General features: G+C 39.0%; 1 protein-coding gene across 1 annotated transcript; it reads left to right on the top strand.

The window, feature by feature from the left end:
• The first annotated feature begins 1,783 nt into the window (after nt 1-1,783).
• Nucleotides 1,784-5,242, top strand: LOC128526248 (gastrula zinc finger protein XlCGF7.1-like). The gene is made up of 2 exons (XM_053497906.1): nt 1,784-2,006; nt 3,742-5,242. Exon 2 carries the CDS (start codon nt 3,789-3,791, stop codon nt 4,785-4,787), a length of 999 nt encoding a protein of 332 aa, XP_053353881.1. The 5' UTR covers nt 1,784-2,006; nt 3,742-3,788; the 3' UTR covers nt 4,788-5,242.
• The last annotated feature ends 11,040 nt before the right edge of the window (nt 5,243-16,282 follow it).

Genomic DNA, 16,282 nt, shown 5'->3' with positions numbered 1-16,282 from the left:
GAAATTTCAACAGGCGTGGGGGCCCTTCCTTCGCTTTTTTCATATACATTTATAGTTTGATTCCCTTATTATTTAATTGTTTGTTTGTTTGTTTTCTTTTTCCTTTTTATTCCTTTTTTTTGCATGCAGAAACAAAAACTTCTAGCTCCATATTCTTTTTTTTTTTCTTTTCGTTTTTTCTCCTTTTTTCAATGCCTGGCGTCTATCCTTTCTTATGCATGTAAAACTGGCTTGGAGTCAGGGAGGGGCGAGGTGGGTGCTATAGGGTTTATAAGGGGGTTATAAAACCTGTATTGAAGGATTACCTGTTTAATTGTATAATCATGGTTTTTGAGAACTGCTTCACATCCGTGACAATTGTATACACGCCACAATTCCTCTGTTTTGTTATTCTTCGATTTATTCGAATGGTAGTTTTCCGTTTTCTCCCACGTCTTTCTGTTTTTGGTCGCCATTTTAAAGCTTTAAAATGATTTGGTATCATTTTAGCAGACCAATCTATCATTTTCTGCACTTCTTTGTATGTTTTCCCATTCCTAATCAACTTTTAAATCAAAGTAGCTGTTCTTCTGAACAATGTCTGGATGACCCATTTTACTCTGATTTTCAGAGAGAAATGCACAGGACAACTTTTTCTGCATTTATCCTTAAATAAGGGGAACTGACGCCTGTCTTTCACAGAATCATTTACCTCTCTAATTGAACTCCACACTGCTATTATTTTTAACAGACTAATATTTGTTTTTCTTCACTTTCTGTAAACTAATAATACATTTAGCAGATTTTTCTTCATGTTTCATGAGCGTGCAGGTGTCCAATGCATTTATGTGATTTAAATTAAAAGTTATTATATGGATATGGAGCTTTACTCACTTTTTTTAACACACTGCTATTATTTTGAACACCACTGTAGACTTATTAATATCTTTGACTTTTATCATACCTAGATATGGACTGACGGATGGCCTTTTGGAGCTACTGAAGGAGCGTGAACAAGCTGATGGATTTGCTGTGGTGTTGGAGGGGACTGTAGTCCTTGACGGTCTGGGTGCAGAAGTTTTAGAAGTGATGTTTAATCAGGTCTCTGCTCTGAACATTGAATTCCATAAGGACTGGATGTGCACTTATGAAGCCATCCAAACGATTTCTTTTGGACTTGGAGAGACGTGCTCCCCGCAGATTCACATGCTGAGAAACAAACACTTGTTGCCATAAACTCCTTTTTGTGTCTGACACACTGAGAGGGAAAAACTGTTCATCTTTGCTAGTTTTTAAAAATGGTTGTGATATTGTTATATAAAAGAATCAGCAAGAGACTGATAAGCATCTGGTGTTATCCAGGTATTTAATTTACCTTTAAGCAAAAGTGAAATTGGAATGTTCTTGTTTTATGCAGATCACTGCTTTAACTTTTTTAAACTGTTTTGGAAGAATCAAGGGATGTTTTTTGAAGTAATGTTTGTGTTTTAATTGTTGTGTATTTAAACCTTTTTATTGCAAAACAATCATTTGAACCTACATCAATGGGCTAAAATGGGAGGCAACTTAATTAATTAATTAATTAATTGGCCAATAATACATGAGCTGACTTAAATATTTAAATTACAGGTTGAGTCAACTTAATTTTTCCATGTATTTATTTATCTTGCTCGAAATTTTGCATGTTTTCAGCTGTGTGTATGGTTGTGTAAAAGAATTAAACCTGAACTTGGAGGAAACACGAGCATCCTGAGATCATCCTAAAGCCTGACTAAAGCAGATTCCCATGTGAGTGCCCTGATCCTCCAGTAGGTGTCGCTGTGAGCGTTTCGGTCTCGTTCCTCCACACATTCCCAGAAGCAGAAGAAGCCGTGCTGCAGTGTTGCTGATTGATGAGCTGAGCTCTCCGACTCTACTAATCATCTTTACATTCCAATATTTCTGACAGGGTTTTACCCCCACAGTTCCATCTGATCCGTTGTGGGTGTATTTGAGGTGGTTAACTGCGTTCTGCTGTAAAGCTCAAGGTAAGTTACACTCGGCTAACAGTGGCTCAGTCCTAAATGGGCTTCTACTTCCAATCTGTGCAGCTGGTTATTGTTTGGTTGATGAATTTGAGGTGGTTAATCATTAAGGTTATTAATACTGAGGTATTGTTACAAGTCATTTCAGTCACATACAGCTTGTCCAGTGAGTTACACAGTGAAAGTCCTCAAATACTGTGTTCTACAGTACATAAAACATCACACAACATATGTCTGTGTGTGTGTGTGTGTGTGTGTGTGTGAGAGAGAGAGAGCGCGCGCGCGAGTGAGAGGAAGACAAAGAGATCAGAGTACTTTGAGGTAATTCTGGCTTTGTTTCCTGTATTTATATGTATGCTTTAGTTGTTTAACCTTCTATTGTTTTGAGCAGGGTCGTGCAGTTAATCGAATGTCAGTTAAGATTACAAGTATTGGCTTCCAACGATTATGAAAACATAAGATAGTCTAGTCTGTATTTCCGAATCCAGCGCATCCATCTGCTTCACAGCTGTGTGCTTTTGGCCCTTCATAAAAACCCCAAACTCCTTCACGTGTTCAGGTCAGCCAACAATTCTACCCAGCAAGGCCAAGGCGATGGGTTTCTTTAATTACAACAGAACCATTTTATTAGACCGGGGAAACAGAGACTCGGGGCCCGGTTTCTCCAAAGCTTCTTATCGCTAAGCAGTTCTTAAGTTGTACCTTAACCTCTCTTCACGTTATGGCTCGATTCCCGAAACGTTCTTACGCTAAGTATCTCTTGGGTAAGTCACACGTTCGTAAGGTGGGTCTGGACCAACCGTTACTCACTCTTAGCGTAGTTTCAGCTCAAGACGCTAGTCGGCGCCACTGAGCAGCAGTCTTTATAAATCAGCGGCGTGTGGAAGCACATCAGGTTATTAAAGTCATATTAATGATGGAATATACTGTAGGCCTGTTTAAGAATTTTATTTTATTTGATATCAGAACTAATAGAGTGACTTTTAATTAGCCTATTTTATAATGTGACTAATGCATTAAAATTGGCAATCACTTTTAATATTAAACAGGTGACAAACAATTCAGCAGCGATACAGCGTGTTGTTGTGTTAAACTGAAGACGGCGGGGCCGTGGAGCCGTGAGGTTCATCTACATGTTGCCTTTACACAAAATTTCAGCCCTTTTCATATTTTCCCTGAGGTCGCTATTTATATAAAAAAAAAAAAAAGGTTTTACCTTCCAAGGCAACAGATGATGGAGCTTCTTGACCTGCTCAGACCTGCACTTGCCAGGCCAACGCGTCGGACTTACACTCCACGTCCCGATGTCCAGCTGCTCGCTGCTTTTTGTTTAAAATATGTTTCATTGATCATGTTTAAAATATGTTTCATTAACCATCATTCATGACTGGATGGACTTTTCTTTTGACACGGTTTATTTTATGAAATTTTATTTAGTTAAATGAGAAAATAAACATGGGAGTTTCAAACCCCGCATCCATTCATTTTTCTGAGTGATGTAATGTGTAATACACTTCTCTCACCTATGCGGTTTGACTTGCTGTGAGATGCCGTGTTATACGCCTATCTCACCCATGCGGTCTCGCGCTGTGGCCGTAAGTAGGGTTCATCATGATTCAGAGCGAGTTTTTGCGCTGTGATTACGTTTCTATCTTTCAGCGTGAAAAATTAAAATCCTGTAAATTGATATTTTCTTGAAAATATTTATTGGTTAACCATCTTTTCTGTTGCGATCTAGGCTTCAAGGCTTCTGCTTTACCATTCCCATCACGAGGCAAAACAAGGATGAAGTCAGACGAGATTAAACCTGAGGATCTGGAACCCTCAGAAAGCTGCAGTATTTACCAAAGCTCATCTTGTACGGTTCACACTAACAGTTTTCACAAACCAGCTGAAAATGAAATTCACCAATGTTCACAATGTGGGGAGATTTTCAGTCAGAAGAGTAATCTCAGAAAACACCTTCGAACTCATGCAGGAGGGAAGAGGTATCAATGCTCACAGTGTGGGAAGGGTTTCAGTCAAAAGGGTCATCTCGAAGAGCATCTGCACATTCACACAGGAGAAAAGCCTTACACTTGTTCAGAATGCGGAAAAAGTTTCCGTCAGAAGAGTAACTTTCAAAAACACCAAAGGATTCATGCAGGAGAAAAATCATATCTCTGCTCACAGTGTGGTAAAAGTTACAATGAAAAGCATCTGCTAAAAGAGCACCAGCAAACCCACACAGGAGAAAAACCATACACTTGTTCCCAGTGTGGAAAACGTTTTAGTCTAAAGAGTTATTTCCAACGGCACAAGCGTATCCACGTCGGAGAGAAGCCTTATTACTGCTCAGTGTGTTGGAAGAACTTCACGAGCCAGCATAATCTTCAGACGCACCAACTCATTCACACTGGAGAGAAACCACATCAGTGTTCAGTGTGTGGGAAGAGTTTTGCACATAAAAGTACTCTCCAACAACACGAGCACCTTCACACCGGAGAGACACCGTATCACTGCTTGCACTGCGGGAAGAGATTTTCACATAGGAACGGTCTCCGACACCACCAGCACATCCACACAGGGGAGAAGCCGTACCAGTGTTCACAGTGTGGAAAGAGTTTTACCCAAAGAATAAGTCTAAGACAGCACCAGTACACTCACACTGGAGAGAAGCCGTATCAGTGCTCAGAGTGTGGGAGGTGTTTTGCACAAAGCGGAAATCTCCGGCAACACCAGCGCATTCATACTGGAGAGAAGAAAACAAAATTAATTGAAGAGCAAAAGGAAAAAGAGAAATAAAATAAACACCACCTAGACATTATTACAAATCAAGTTTGTTTTTTCATGTATTTTAAATATAAGAAGTACAAGTGAGCTTCATTATGAAATGCAAAAAAAAAAAAATGTTTTCATCATTATCATTTACAAACTGATAACATTCTAACCAGCTTGTTATTCAACCTTAACCAGTTTATAACATTGTGATATGTATCGTAGTGTCAAACGTATGACCTTAAAATCTGCAGTAAGGTTAAGTACTTAAAACTGTGAGAGGGGGGAAAAACCCTGAAAAGAGGACAGAGAACGGGACATTTGCTACTTTAACCAGTGCTGCTGTATTTTTGCTGGTATGAGCAAAAAACATGTTAAAGTCTTTGTTAAGTCTGGCGGACAATTTGACCATTTGCATGTATCACGGTGAGATTTGTTTGTTTAGTTTAGTTTAAATATAATAGAGAAATAATAGTCTCAATAAATAATCTACAACAAATCAATGCACAAAGTGATTTGTTTCACATTCATACTCAAATCCAGGGACAGAAGAAAACCTTTACTTTTACAATAGTATAATAATAATTCGTATTTCTATAAGTCACCTGACCATTGTTTAGGGCTGTGCTTAAAGCAGATGGCCTGTGTGAATGTCGGGCTCTCCTTTATCACTACAGCTGTAACGGGTATGTCTGGAGCAAATGTCATCCAAACATCACTTTATTCACAGATGTCACTGTACTGGGGTCTTGATTTAAGCAGCAGAAGAGTTTAGAAGTAGATCATTGTTTTAGGATCACTGGTCTGTTTTTCTGTTCTGGTTCCTTAAGTGCCAAGGTTGGTACTTAACCCAAAAATGATTGTTTTATGGCACATTTATTTTGCAGGGGTTTGTCAATGTACAAATAACAAATTATTTATCACAAATTACATTAAATAAATATTGTTTGTGGTGAAAAATTACAGGAAATTATTTTTATTATAAAATAAGCAATATAAAAATATACATGTGGTATATGAAAAAAATATATAATTTATATATTTTGCCCCCTATACAACCTTTTTTTTTTTATATTGCTTACTTTATAATTAAATTCATTTGTTGTAATTTGTAAACCATAACCCTATGAATTTAGGTGGGCTATCCGTGGCCTAGGTCGGGGGCATTTTAGACCATAACACAGTAGCGTACTGTATGTAGTGAGCGTAATAACATCAATGGATACATTTGTTACATGGACCACAAATAAGCAGGTGATTCAGCATCATCAGCCTAATCAACCAAAAATCCAGCCGAAAGGAAAACATGAAGATGATTGGATTCATGGTGGGGTAGAGGAGAGACCCGTGTGTGTTTTGTGTCTTAAAGCGCTGGTCGCAGACAGCATGAGACAAAGTAGGAAGACACTTATCGACACACCCCAGTCACGTTAATAAGCCACTTAACTTTTTTGAAAGAAAGCTCTAGATAAGTGACAAAGTAAGTCTGTTATAACAATAGCACGTGTGTTTTATCTGTTTTGAACTTGGTGTTATTTGATCTTACTGGTTTAGAAATTGATTTTTCAATGAATAGTACACTTGGCCGTTTTCGTTAAAATTTTGTTGACAAGTGGGGCTTGAAAATTCGCCCACCGCCTTAAGTGGGGAATGACAGAAAATGTTTGAGAACCACTGGTATACACCAAGCTAACAATTTAAACAATTCTCTTAATCTCACCTAATTATTTATGTTACATACTCATATGTTCAATGATCATTAGAGCTGCTTTTGGGCGCTTCAGGAACCTGCTGGAAACACCTGAGCATCCTGAGATAATCCTAAAACCCGACTAAAGATCATTGTACATGTTCTAGAAAAGCGCGCCTCAAGGGTGAGTAAATTCCCATGTGAGTGCCCTGATCCTCTAGTAGGTGTCGCTGTGAGCGTTTCGGTCTCGTTCCTCCACACATTCCCAGAAGCAGAAGAAGCCGTGCTGCAGTGTTGCTGATTGATGAGCTGAGCTCTCCGACTCTACTAATCATCTTTACATTCCAATATTTCTGACAGGGTTTTACCCCCACAGTTCCATCTGATCCGTTGTGGGTGTATTTGAGGTGGTTAACTGCGTTCTGCTGTAAAGCTCAAGGTAAGTTACACTCGGCTAACAGTGGCTCAGTCCTAAATGGGCTTCTACTTCCTACGATACAATCTGTGCACCTTATTATTGTTTGGCAGATGAAATTGAGGTCAGAAAAAAAATTATTAAGGCAACTGAGGTATTGTTACAAGTTGAGTGGTTTATATAGTCATTTTAGCCAGATACAGCTTGTACAGTGAGTTACACAGTAAAAGAAAATAATCCTCAAATATTATGTTACGACATAAAGCACCCCACTACTACGTAAGACTACAATGTGTATGCACATATGCACAAGAACACGTGCACCAAATCAAAGCTGTGCAATTGTGACTACAGTCAGCGCTACAGGTATCCTTCATTTACTTTTTTCACATTTGAAAGATCAATTTATTTTGTAATCTCTGTCAAAAACATATCCTCATTCTACTTTACCAGGTTATAGAACAGGAGCTACTACACTTATTAAATCATAAGTAAACTTATTACATCATCAGCATAGCAACACGTCACTCTCCATCCAGCTGTGGTTTCTTTTTAGAGGTCCTACACCAAGCAAAGGTGATTACAGGATTTGGATTTAAACTTTCCATTTTAATTTGTCATCTTTGAAGCGATACACCCATTATGCATAGTGCCCACTGGGGTAGTCCACTGATCTGGGGTTGCTTCACTCGCTCAGGTCTAGACTCAGCATTGTTATGTGGCAATAAAATGAAGTCAGCTGATGATCTGAATGTAGATTGACCACATCTGTGGAGTTTACATTTAGGCATTTTGGAAGACACTCTTATCCAGAGCGACTTACTTTTTTTTTTTTCATTTTATATCTGAGCAGTTGGGGGTTAAGGGCCTTGCTTAAGGGCCCAACAGTGGCAACTTGGTGGTTGTGGGGTTTAAACCTGTGATCTTCCGAACCGTAGTCCAATGCCTTAACCACTGAGCTACCCCTGGCCCTATGAATCTTCCTGGATTTATTTATCTTTTTGGTCTTTCAATGTATCTTAATAATTTTTTTGTTCATAGAGCTTCTGTATACAATCAATTTGACAATTGAAATCATTCTGTTTTCTTTAGATGAAACACAATCATGCTGTAATTTACCACAGCAGCCCTGTTAACTGTAATCAGTCTTTATGTTGTGTTGGTACATTACTAGTGTAGCAGTGTGTAATCTGCGTTGTGTCATGAGAAAAACCTCAATACACCGACATTCTTGCCATCATGTCCTCGTTTATTGAATCGCTGGACAACACAAACAGGCAACCTGAGGACTTTTGCAGCAATTAATACAGCGTGTGGCAGCAATGCGTGACGTGCACGCGCGCTGTGAAATCATATAAAAATAATATTCATTAAACAAAACCACAATGCCCGATAAAACACGTGTACATCACCGAGGGACTTATACTTACAATCATACAGGTATATAGTGTGAAATCATCTGTTATTTAAAATAAACATCTAAATAAATCACTACCAAACCTTTGTGACTTACCGCTGTGAATTCACATGCAGACTGGAAAGAGGTTAAAGGTTAACACTCTCCAATACAGCATGAGGACACAGAAAATCCAAATATGGTCATGGCAAGTGGAATAACAAAGTACTGTTTTAAAGGCATACCTAGGAACTAGTGGATATTCAAGGACTATACTTTGACTAACAGAATCAATAATACGAGGTAGGTAGCTAATGGTACTGTAAGTCACAACTCGCAGCTTTACAATATTTGCCTGAGAATGGTAATTTCAATATACTTAAATTGTACTAATTATATGTCTACAATTTGCAATAATTTTATAATCATTTATAAATTGTTGTACTTGCCACATTGACCTAGCATTTAGTGTACCATTTTAGCCAGGTTGTTCTGTGTTTCCCACAGGTGTGGAATATACTCACAGGGGTAACCTAGGCAATAAGATGGAGTAAATTTTATTTCATTTCAACAAACTATGCAAACATATCTTTGGGGGGGCAAAGGGTTCATGTAGCCAAAGAAATGGCACAAATTCACAAGATCACATGTTTTTTGCTTGTTTAAAAGCTGTATAAGCAGTAGTTTTTTGTTGGTGTTTTTTTTTTCAATCGCTCATTGACCAATGCTGTGTTGCTGCATGGATCCATGTCAAATGAGTTTTAAGAGTTAATGTTCCTGGGTCTTTTAAAGAATAGGCTGTGTTTCTCTGCAGAGCATGTGCAGCCATCAGTACTTCCTTCTTCTTAACAGCAACTGGCATCCACTGCAATTACAGCCTCTCATTACACCGCTTTCATAGTAGCAAAGTAAACAGAAGGGGCAGTGTGAAAGGGAACCCTCCACTACTGGTTAATAGATCGTCGATGGCATTGTTCTCCCAGACAGCCTTTTTTTCTAAAGGGTGGGCAAATATACCTGGGTGGACCAGAGTACACTCATCTTTTTCTTCTTTCGACTGCTCCTGTTGAAGGTCATCACAGCGGACTATTTGTCTCCATCTAACTTTGTCTACCATATCTTCCCTTGTTACTCCAACCTCCTGCATGACTTCCCTCATTACATCCATAAACCACCTCTTGGACCTTTCTCTTTTTCTTCTGCCTGGCAGCTCCATCTCTAACATCCTTCTCCTGATATACCCCTATTTCTCCTCTTTACATGTCCAAACCAACATAATCTGGCATCTCTAACTTTTTCCCCAAACTGTCCTGACTGCAGTGTTCCTTTACTCATTCGAATCAAATTTATTTGTCACATACACAGTCATACATAGTACGATATGCAGTGAAATGCTTAAGCAACTCCCTGTGACCTTAAAATAAATGCTGGGCCTTTTTCACCACGGTGTTGATGTGACAGGACCATGACAGGTTCTGCATAATGTGGACACCTAGGTAACGGAAGCTGTCCACTATTTCCACTGGGCTCTTGTTGATGATGGGGGCCTGGTTGTTCCTCTCCTGCTTTGTACTAAAGTCCACTATCAACTTCTTTGTCTTGCTGACATTCAGTTCTCCAGATTTCCAATATCCTTCTGGCAGACCCACCACGACGGTGTCATCAGCAAACTTGATGATGGTGGTGGAGTTGCTAGAGGTTATGCAGTCATGCGTGTACAATGGGTACAGCAGGGGGCTCAGAACACAACCTTGGAGGGCTCCAGTGCTGGGAGTAAGGGAGGATGAGACATGTCCGTTCATCTTTACTGCCTGTGGTCTGCCAGTCAGGAAATTGGAGATCCACTGACACAGAGATAAGCTGAGTCCCAGGTCCCCAGCTTGGTGGGAGTGTGGGGGGAATTATGGTATTAAATGCTGAGCTGTAGTCGATGAAAAGCATTTTAACATAATTCCACCTTCGAGTGTCCAGGTGAGTGAGAGATGTATGGAGGAGACGAGAGATGGTGTCATCTGTAGAGCGGTTTGAATGGTAAGCAAACTGTAGTGGGTCCAGTGTATCAGGTAGTGAAGAGATGATGAAGTCTCTGACCAGCCGTAGTCGTCTCCGACCAAAGCATTTCATCAATATTGAGGTGAGGGTTACAGGGCGATAGTCATTGAGAGAAGCAGGATGTGGTTACTTTGGAACAGGGACAACGATGGACTCTTTGAAGCATGTGTGGATCACCGACTGAGATAAGGAGAGATTGAATATCTCTGTGAACACAGGTGCTAGCTGGTCTGCGCAGGCTCTGAGAATACAACCTGAGATGCCGTTTGGTCCTGCTGCTTTCCTGGTGTTCACTCTCTTGAAGGCTCTCCTCACGTCGTGCTCGGTGATGATGAACGCGCTTCCGGTGCTGGCAGTGACTTCCTGTCACTAGGCTAGGCATTAGCATCGCTAGCGTCTTTAGCTGCAGCCTCGAAGCGAGCATAGAAAGTGTTGAGCTCGTCTGCCAGAGTCATGTCCGCGTTCGTCATATCGGATGTTGGTGCTTTGTAGTCCGTTATTGTTCTTAATCCCTGCCACAGGCGCCTAAAGTCATTCTGTTGAAGCTGTGACTCTAGTTTTCTCCCATAGTGCTGCTTTGACTCCTTCACTGCTTTCCGCACGTTATATGATACCTCCTTGTACAAGTCCATGTCACCTGAACGCAAGTCCCACGTTATAGGCAGCGGTGCAAGATCTCAGAGCGATGTGGATAGTTTTATCTACCCACGGCTTCCAGTCAGGAAACGTTTTGATGGTCATTTTTTGTACGGTATTATCCACTAGTTTCCCGATGAATCATACAACCGCTTCCATTCCTAGTACTGTTCATTTTTGTCACCCCCAAAGCAAATTGCAGCATCTTCAGCTCTGCCACCATCAGCTTTGCTTCCTGTCTTTTTGTCTGCGGCAATATTTTCAAATTGTACCACAATTCTGGTCTCACTACTGACTACTCACTAAACTTCACCTTCCATTCTTGCGGATACTTTTCTGACACACATCATTCCTTCTACTCTTCTTCTGCCTGCACCCCCTTCTTCACTTCTCTACCACATGTCCCATTGCTTTAGACAGTTGACCCTAAATACTCCTTTACCTTTCCTACCTCTACTTCTTGCAACTGTACCTTTCCCCACCCTCTCTCACATTTGCATACATGAACTTCGTCTTGCTCCTGCTAATCTTCATGCCTTCCCAGTTAAAAAAAAAAAGTATGCCAAGTATACTAAATCCTAGCATGCCATAGCATACTTAAGTGTACTTGACCAGACCAATGACTATTATTCTTGAAGCTTGCTATTCTGGAACAACTAATTTAGTACTAAGTTTATTTAAGTTGTAATTAAATTGTACAAAAGCACATTTTAAGTGTATTAAGCATACTTTTGTGTGCTAAAATAAAACAAATTTACGTATACTAAGTACACTTAAAGTATATGGCTCTGTGTGTACTTAAGTAAATACGAAACAGAAATTAATGAAATTTAAGTATACATTTAATGTACATATTATAAGTACATTATAGCAATTACTATTGTATTACAAATACATGATTAATATACTATGAGTATTCTAAATGCAGCAGTAACAAGCTGTTATACCTCTGACCAGTTCTAAATACTAAAAAAGGAGACTATGAGGTTAATACAAATATACTATAGTATATCATAAAGTACACACAGTCTTCTATAATACTGTATTTTAAATGTATTACCAGTACACTAAAGCTGTTTAGGATAATTTACAAATGCTGAATGCATTTTCTACACTATAACATGTTTTTAAAACACATTACATCAGTAGTATAGAGGCAGATTCAATTCATGAGTTCAACAGATTTCGTTTGCACAAGGTTCCAAACAAAACATTAGGTTGTCTTACAAACACACAAACTAAAATTTAAACAGTTATCTAAACAAAGACAGACATTAGTATTAGAGTATACAGGTACAGTATTATTTCAAACCTTTGTCTTGATTCTAGCTGTTACACAGAGACTAAAAACAGGCCAAAAGCTACGGAGCCTTATACCAGAAGCAAAGTACATAAGATTTAGCAATAACACATTAGACAATACATTCTATAGTTTAAACTACTATAGATCAATAGGGGTATTGCGCCGATTCTAGTCTCTGGTTGGCTGGAATAGTTAAAGAGCTATAACACTGCTGCAGTTCATGCAAGTGTAGCTTTATGATAGTGAGCGCACAGAAGAGAGTTTAAACTCACAGAAATTATCTTGAACATGCAAAAGTCATTTTCAGCTCGCTAAAATGAGTTTGAGAGCACGTGCGGGAGAGAGAGAGATTCAGCACGCACAAGAGAGTAGTGCACTAAATATAAGCATGATTAAGGACATATGAGTAAGTACATTTAAATTTAACTGAAAATATACAGAGACTAACGTATATTAAAATTTGTATTCTAATGTATACTTTTTGTACATTTCTACAATGATTATTTTAGCATATTTTAAAAAAATATATACCAAAAATAAATTGAATTAGATCATTAGAATTAGATAGAAAATTAGATAAAAACTAAAAGCATGACGTTTGTATACTTTTTATATATTAACTGGTGGTACAATTTTTTGTTAGTATATTCGCAATGTATTATCGAAGATTTCAATATATTTGTAATACACTAAAGTGTTTTTTTTTTCACTGCGATTTTCTCTCCAGTGCACCCCTCCACCTCTCTAGACTCAACCTTCTCCCTACTGAACACAATGTCATCCACAGAACATCACAACAACATAGTCCATGGAGACTCTTGTTTAACCTCAAAACCGATCCGTTAAGCTGTCCATCAGCACAGCAAATAGGAGCACTAAGAGCAGATCCCTCGTGCAGTCCCACCTTTACCTTTAACCAGTCGGTCGTACCTGTGGCACACCTAACTGCTTGCACCTTCACCTACTTTTCTGCCACTCCTGACTTCCTCGTGCAATACCACAGTTCATCTCTGTCATACGCCTTTTTTAGATCAAACACACAATGCAACTTTATTTAACCGTCTCTATACTGCTCCATCCAGCATTCTGAAAGCAAACATGGCATCTGTGGTACTCTTTCTTGACGTGAAGCCATACTGCTGCTTACAGATTATCGCCTCTCTTCTCAACCTAGCTCCTGCTATACTACCCCATAACTGCATGGTGTGGCTTATCAGCTTCATGTCTCTTTAGTTGTTGAGTTTCTTTACATCTACCTTGTTCTCAAAAAATTAGAACTAAAACACGTTTTTTCTCTTCTCATTAGGCATCCTCTCACTTACCAAGATCTTGTTAAATAATCTAGTGAGTCACTCCTCTGCCATCTCTCCTGAACACTTCCATCCCTCCACTGGAATATCATCCAGACCAACTGCCTTTCCGCTTTTCATCCTCTTCATAGCTGTCCTTACTTTAATCTCTTCACTTAGTACATTTCCATCTTCATAATTTTTCACCCTAGCCTGTAGTACATCCTTCCCCATTCAGTCTCCCAGTCTGGCCAGTATATATAAGTACTTTTTATATTTTTGTTTCCTTTGAGTTTAACTTCTCATACAACTCACTAAACTCCTGTTCCTTATCACTCTGCATCACATCTCCTTATACTCATGTCAACTCTCCTCATCTGTCTTACTGTCCCAATTCTTTTTGCAAGCATCTTTCTCTCGATGCTTTTCTCTACCTCCTGATTCCACAACCGAGTTTCATTATCTTTCTTTCTCTGTCCTAAAGTCATGCTAAATATCTTCCTAGCAGTCTCTGTTAGCACTTCTGCAGTAGCTTACCAGATGCCTTTGTAGCTCTTTACCACTATCCAGTACCTGCTTCACCTCTTCCCTGAATTTCACACACAGATCCTCCTTGTTCAACTTTTAAAATCTAATCCTGTCTCAGTTCTTAATGAGTTCTCTCATTTTCTTCTTCTGTACAACTAAATTCATTCTGAAGACCACCATTCGATGTTGCCTAGCTAGACTATCCCCTGCAAACCTGTTACGATGTTTAATCTCCCCCAGATTGCATCTCATAGAAAGCAGATAGTCCACCTAAGTACACCTTCCACCACTCTCGTGTGTCAACCTGTGTTCCACTTTTTTTTTAATTAAATATGCGTTTACGACTGCAATTTTCATCCTTTTTGCGAAATCTACAACAATCTGTCCTTCCACATTCCTCTCCTGGCCCCCATACCTACCCATCACCTCCTCATTCTCATCATCCCTGTTCCCATCACCTACATGCCCATTAAGGTCAGCTCAAGTCACTAATCTTTCTTCTTTTGGATCAGACACTACAACTTTATCTAGCTCACTCCAGAAATATTTTTTTCCCTCATATCACATCACACTTGTGGAGTGTATGCACTGATGACATTTATCATTTAGCCTCTTCAACTTTTAGTTTTACATTCATCACTCTCAGTTTATTCCACTTCACTCCTGGCATACTCTTCCCTTACTATATTAGGCTTACGCCATTTAACTTATTATCTATGCCATAGTAAAGCAGTCTGAACCCATCTCCAATGTCTTAAGCCTTGCTTCCCTTCCACTTGGTCTTTTGTACACAGTATATGTACCTTTCTCCACTTCATCTTATCAGCTGGTTATCTCCTTTTACCAGTCATAGTGCTAACATTCACATTCACACATTCCACAGAACCCTTCTGTTTGTTACTAGGGGCCTGTCCACACGGAGACGCGTTTCGCTGTATACGTATACATTTTTTATCGTATTGGCGTTTCGTCCACACGGATCCGGCGTTTTAGGAGACTGAAACCGCAATTTTTTTTAAACCGGGTCCCAAAGTGGATAAATCTGAAAACGACACCCTTGCGGTTTCATGTGTACGGCCAATCCGTATATTTTGTAAAACGATGATGTCATCACATCACGTGTCTGCTGCGTCACACGTAACAGCAACAACAATAATGGCGGACTACATGATTGTGTTCGTGTTGCTACAAAGCCTACTAGCTTTATTACAGCTAAATCTATTGCTTCAATGCAACTGTTATGAGCAACAAGCGATAATGGACAACACCATCTTGGTTCGTATACAGCGCGCAAAGTTATGCGCATGCTCAAAGTCTTCTTCTCCGTGTATAGTGTATCTCTATGGCGCCCCATATTGGTCTGGCATATATACTACACCGTTTTCAATGGTTTCTAAATGGCAAGCTTCGTCATTGGAGATTTTTTTTTTTTTACATCACCTTCTCATACTCTGGTATAATTGAGATGGAGATTATTCAACTATTGTCTGATATCCTGTATATAAGAGATCATCAATTTATTTTTCCAGAAAGAACATAATTTACACTTGTGAAATCCATTTATTTGCCCCCAATTATTTATCTTGATGAGTCTAGATTGGAAAGAATGTTTGTAGCCACAACAGTTCTTTGTGGTTAAGATTGATGACCACTGCTTTAAACACAGTAAGTAGATGTTTAAGATCTTGTCTATTACATGCATTACCTGTTGTATTATGTATTGCTGTTGTACCCAGATGTCGCATATGTAAGCACAAAGTAATATGCCTAGGGATGAACTTGGTAGAAAAGTTTATGTACAGGAAAATCATTATTATTTACAAATTGATATTCCATACAGTCTGTTCTTCAACCAGTCTACAACACAGTGATGTATAGTAGCAAAGGAATGGCTTATAAATCTGCAGTGAGATCAAGTCATTTAAAGAGAAATAGGGAAGAAAACCCCTGAAATAAGTTGCTATTTTAACCAGTATTTTATTTGACTGTCCTTTGCCTTGATTACAGCCATGGCATTGTTTCTATGTTTCTAAGTTTTATGCAATGTCACAACATTTATTTCTTTCCAGAATTGTTTTAATTTCATTCCAAGATCTTGTATTGCTGAGCAAGATCTCCAGCACATCCCAATGATTTTCAATTGGGTTAAGGTCTAGACTTTGTGTTGACCAATCCATATGTGAAAATTATGTCTTATGTTCCCTGAATCACTC

This window comes from Clarias gariepinus, chromosome 6 (genome assembly GCF_024256425.1).
Source record: "Clarias gariepinus isolate MV-2021 ecotype Netherlands chromosome 6, CGAR_prim_01v2, whole genome shotgun sequence".
Classification (NCBI taxonomy): domain Eukaryota; kingdom Metazoa; phylum Chordata; class Actinopteri; order Siluriformes; family Clariidae; genus Clarias; species Clarias gariepinus.
The sequence above is the reverse complement of the archived record's forward strand: the minus strand, read 5'-3'. Positions and strand labels throughout refer to the sequence as shown.

What these genes read in the sequence shown, in the direction of transcription:
- LOC128526248 (XM_053497906.1), top strand. Translation starts at nt 3,789, where the DNA reads ATGAAGTCAGACGAGATTAAACCTGAGGATCTGGAACCCTCAGAAAGC.